At 38.4% G+C, this 4,726-nt stretch overlaps 1 protein-coding gene across 1 annotated transcript; it reads left to right on the forward strand.

The window, feature by feature from the left end:
- Nucleotides 1-642: 642 nt before the first annotated feature.
- On the forward strand, nt 643-1,241 carry LOC130214629 (thymosin beta-b). The gene is made up of 3 exons (XM_056446447.1): nt 643-677; nt 757-874; nt 949-1,241. The coding sequence occupies exons 2-3, from the start codon at nt 775-777 to the stop codon at nt 978-980; spliced, it is 132 nt and encodes a 43-aa protein (XP_056302422.1). The 5' UTR covers nt 643-677; nt 757-774; the 3' UTR covers nt 981-1,241.
- Nucleotides 1,242-4,726: the final 3,485 nt, after the last annotated feature.

Consider the following 4,726-nt stretch of genomic DNA (forward strand, 5'->3'; position numbering starts at 1 on the left):
AACAGTATAAAAAAAAAATAAATAGACCACAATAAAATATGAACGATTCAATACAATTGGATGATAAAATTAACAAAAATAATCAATCTAAGTAAAAAGCAACGGTAAAAAGGTGAGCCTTAAGAAGTTTCTTAAAACTCTCCAGAGAAACAGCATTCCTGATGCTGGTGGGTAGGCCATTCCATAACTTAGGCGCACTGTACGAAAAAGCACGACCACCCATAGTCTCAGTTTACAGCGTGGCTGATACAGCAAGATTGCAGATGAAGAACGAAGACTGCGGGTGTGAGTGGCCAGAGTTACCAGGTCACAAATGTAGTCAGGTGCTAGCCCATGTACTGCTTTGTGTGTTAAAATCAGAGTCTTAAAATCAGTGCGTGATTTAACAGGAAGCCAGTGAAGTTGCTGAAGTAAAATAAAATGACTGAAGTCTAAATTCTAGACATTTGCACCTCTTTTTCGGGAATTATTTAAACTTTCTAACATAGACGAACCCTGTCAGTCAATTAAACAATTAACCAATGAATGTAAAGGAACAAATGCTCAACAAGGCGCACCTGTAATGTTAATTAGATTGCACCTCAGCTATTTGGCAGCATTGCTTAGCATATATAAGTGTAAAGTCAAAGCTTGTGTCAGTGTCTCTTATATTTCATCTGTTGCTCTTCAGGCTTAAAGTGAGTTTTGGATTGAGTCTGGTAATGTGTTGGTATTTTTGATGTGTTATTTTAATTTATTTCATTCATATCCTCCTAGAGAAGCTAAAGCAGAACAATGTCTGACAAACCTGATGTCAGTGAGGTTTCCCATTTTGACAAGAACAAGCTGAAGAAGACTGTGACACAAGAGAAAAACACTCTTCCCACCAAAGAGAGTAAGTGTGAGCTTCATGAGCTAATCCTACTTTTTGCTCGTTTGCTAATTAAATCCCCACTATTATCTGTCTAGCCATTGAGCAGGAGAAGAAATGTGAGACATAAACTAGCCATGTTGGATCTTCACCAAGGACTAGATGTGGATGGCAGATTTGTATAACCTTTTAAAAAGATGGCTCTTCTTAACCACCAGTCACTATGGCCATACAGGCTGAAGTTGGATATTGGCCCTGTTTTCAGATGATTTAGACCATTCTGAAAGATCACCAACTCCTAATCATGAATGATGTAAAATCATGGCTGTTTAACTTGTCTATTTGATCTGTTCTCATTTTGAGCTTTGGTGAAATAAACCTTTGAAATGAATTCCTGCGTGGATCCATTTAAAACTGGTGAAAAGCGGAGTCTGTCTTGAGGTACACTATTTGACTTTCTCATTCTGATAAATGCTCCCTTAATTGCGCAAAGGCTTGAGTATAGGGGAATATTGAGACCAAGCAGTGATTCCCCTTGAGCCACTATTGGACTCTGTTAAAGATTATATTTAACTTTTTTTTTTTTTTTTTTTTTTTTTTTTTTTTTTTTTTTTTTTTTTTTTTTTTTTTTTTTTTTTAAATGAAAATCAGAATACCATTAAACCTCAAGTGTTACTCCATTCCAGATTTAAGCTGTGGACACTAGAGTTTGAACATGAAAATCCATCCGATGTTGTGAAGTGGTGGGCTTAAAATAAATAAATAAAAATAATTGGTCCGTGTTAAGTTTGCTCAATTCATCGGTTTCTATAGTGCTTTTACAATGTAGCTTCTCAAAGCAGCTTGAGTTCTAGTAAATTTGAAACCGTTTCAGTCCAGTTCTCAGAGTTTAAGTTCAGTGTGGGGTTTTTTTTATTTTATTTTTTTTTTATAAATGTCAATGCTTAAAGTACAAGCACTAAAGAGCAAATCCATTGTGTAGCTCCATGTACAAATTGGTGAAAATGAACCTTAAGAAAACCAGGCTCCGTTGGCAATGACCATTTCTCCAATGGCCAAACTAGTGGAGAGCTGCAGTCTAGGCGCTGGGAAAGCTGAAACGAAGGTCATGGTCTCTTGCAATCATGTGATGTGACTTCGTGGGTCAGTTCACCAAGCTTGAACTTTGCACTGCAGCAAACCGTGAAACTTGTCGCATGTGCTTGTTTCCTGTCTGCTGCATTCGTATGTGTATGAATAGAAATCCATATGATTACTAGCGCAGTGTGAGCTGCTTTTGCAGGGGTATGAAGTGTTTTTCCATCATGCAAAATTCTTAAATGTGATCAATGTTTGTTTTGCCTAACTCTGTTTTTAAACTAATAACTGGTGACATTTTTCCACTGTTTTTGTTTTAGCTCAAAATGCTAACCTCAAACTGTCCATGCAAAATAAAGTTTTCAAAAGTGAGAATTTCACAGAAATATATCAGTAACAGAGTTGACTTAATGTATCCAAAACTTTTGTATAAATGACAGGCCTCAATGTGGTTTCCCACCAGAGGTGATATCACTTTAAGCAAGCCATGATTTTTATTATTTTTTTTTATTAGTGCCTTTTAATGTAACGGTTCAGCAATATAGGGGTTGACACAATGACTATAATTTTTTTTTTAAATGACTATATTTTCAAATACAGAAAATAGACATTTGCTGCAAATCTTTATCTAAAACACACAATTGGAGCTTAATATGATTCAGTAGGCAAAGACCATACTCCAGGGGTGCCCAATTTTGTTCCTGGAGATCTACCTTCTTGCAAAGTTCAGCTCCAGCCCTGATCAAAAAAAACGACTAAACCAACAAAGAAAGATCTGAAGGAGCACTTGGTAATTAAAGACAAGTGTGTTTGATCAAGGCTGGAGCTGAACTTCGCAGGATGGTAGATCTCCAGGAACAGGATTGGGCACCCTTGCCATACAGTAAAGAAACTTCAGCTCTTGTCCAGCTGCACAGCCAAGGAAATGGTAGTCTCAGCTTCAGATGTCACTTAACTGTTGGCCAAACATTGTATGCGTAGGGCACACAAGCTGAAAACACTTCAAAAGATTCAAATTCATTGAAGTGTGTGTTATGTAATTTAATGGTTTGTCTAAACAAAGCCATCAACCCACCTGAGAAGTAAGCAGTCATGTTTACAACTTTGGCAAACAGTAGAAAGATAAATATATCGACTATATGCTGTTCTGAAAAGTGTGTAGTGGCTAGTTGGTTTGGTGTGTTCTGTGTCGCTTCTCATTGGGTTAACGTTGGAGCTCGTTGGCCTGATTCAGCATGCTGCATTGACTGAAGAGCGCGCTCTGACTGGTTATTCAGCAAAAAAATCAGACCAAGAGTTTGACGTATACAATTAAACCAGGTCAAGAAGGAAAAGAGGCAGGCTGTAATTTCACTACATTTATTCTCAAATATTTTCAAACTATATGGATTATTAGACATATTTGTGTAACAGAGGCCAGCTATTAAAGTGCTGTGCAGGTAAACCTCATTTCTCTGTAAAGGTGCTGTAGCAACAGACGCTATAGAGGCCATGGTCTTTAGCCTCCTTGTTAGAGTAACTGACTCCCATGCAGAGAGTTGCCAGTTCAATCTCAACCCAGAGTGAGTTGGGTGGTATAGGACGGGCAGGGTTACATTTGCATGAACAAATCCCTCTGTGGTGAGTGACAGTTACTGTGATAATGGTACTGAACACTGCTTCATGCTTAGCATGCACACTTCAGTAGTTCCAGCTTCCCATTGTGAACCAGAAAACAGATTCTACTCTGCACAGGTGTGGAAAGACAACTCTCACGCAGGCACAGAACACGCTCTCTCTTTGGTCTGTCCGAGTTGTTTGGTGTCGTCTTTGTCAAAGTGAGTATACTGAGTCACAAGGGGCTGCTAGTGACTGCAAATTATAAAGTCCAAAAATAGAAAACTTAACTTTTACCATACACCACACTGCTTTTAATGCCAACCCCAGACGTCTTTGGCTAAAAGGGAGCTGAATGGAGTGAGGAGCTAATTAAAAATGCTTGACTCTGCAGTTCTTATTTCATGTCAGGTAAGTTCACGCTATGCTGAATCATACACATTACTCATTTTTGATTGCAGCAATGATTTCAGCAAAAACAGTTAAACATGGTTAATTAAACTGCGGACACTGAATGCTAAGAATGAAATGTAAACATCTCAGTTCACATACCCTGCCGAACAGGTACAGTTCGCTGTCAGAATGCAGTTGTTTTGCTTGTTGAAGATTACCCAGGCCTTGTTCAGTTCCGTCTTCTTTCTTTGTCTTTGGCTTGGCAGAACCTTGGTTTTTACCAGCAAAAGTTACGAATCTGGTAATCCTGGAACATTATTTCTTGCACATGACCACACAGAACAAAATTGTTGGCATCCAAAGACTTGTAGGCCTTTAACTTCTCTCTTGTTAAAACACTTGGAGCTTCAATGAGATGGTATATTTTGGGCTGAATGCTTGGCCATTTCGTCTTATCCAATATATTTTTGAAGACATATTACCAGATAAGAGCTGAACAAGTACACTAGGAATTGCATCAAATACTATTGCAAATTCTTCAGCAGTTATGAGGTATCTTGCAATAAACGAGAAATTCACAACAATTAAAAAATTGCCCAATACTTTTAAATAACTATCTCTTTAAAAAAAATAATAATCACAGGTCCAACGCACTCACGCGCGTCAAAAAGAATCCCAAAAACGCGTATTATAGGCGGACTTGGCAACTCTGGGAACAAGTTGACAACCACGACTGCTCTACCAATGAGCTGCTTCGCAATGGCATGAGCCAATCACGTGCTCCACCCCTTGAGCAAAGCCCCGCCCAAT

Source organism: Danio aesculapii, chromosome 1 (genome assembly GCF_903798145.1).
Source record: "Danio aesculapii chromosome 1, fDanAes4.1, whole genome shotgun sequence".
NCBI classification, from domain to species: Eukaryota; Metazoa; Chordata; class Actinopteri; order Cypriniformes; family Danionidae; genus Danio; species Danio aesculapii.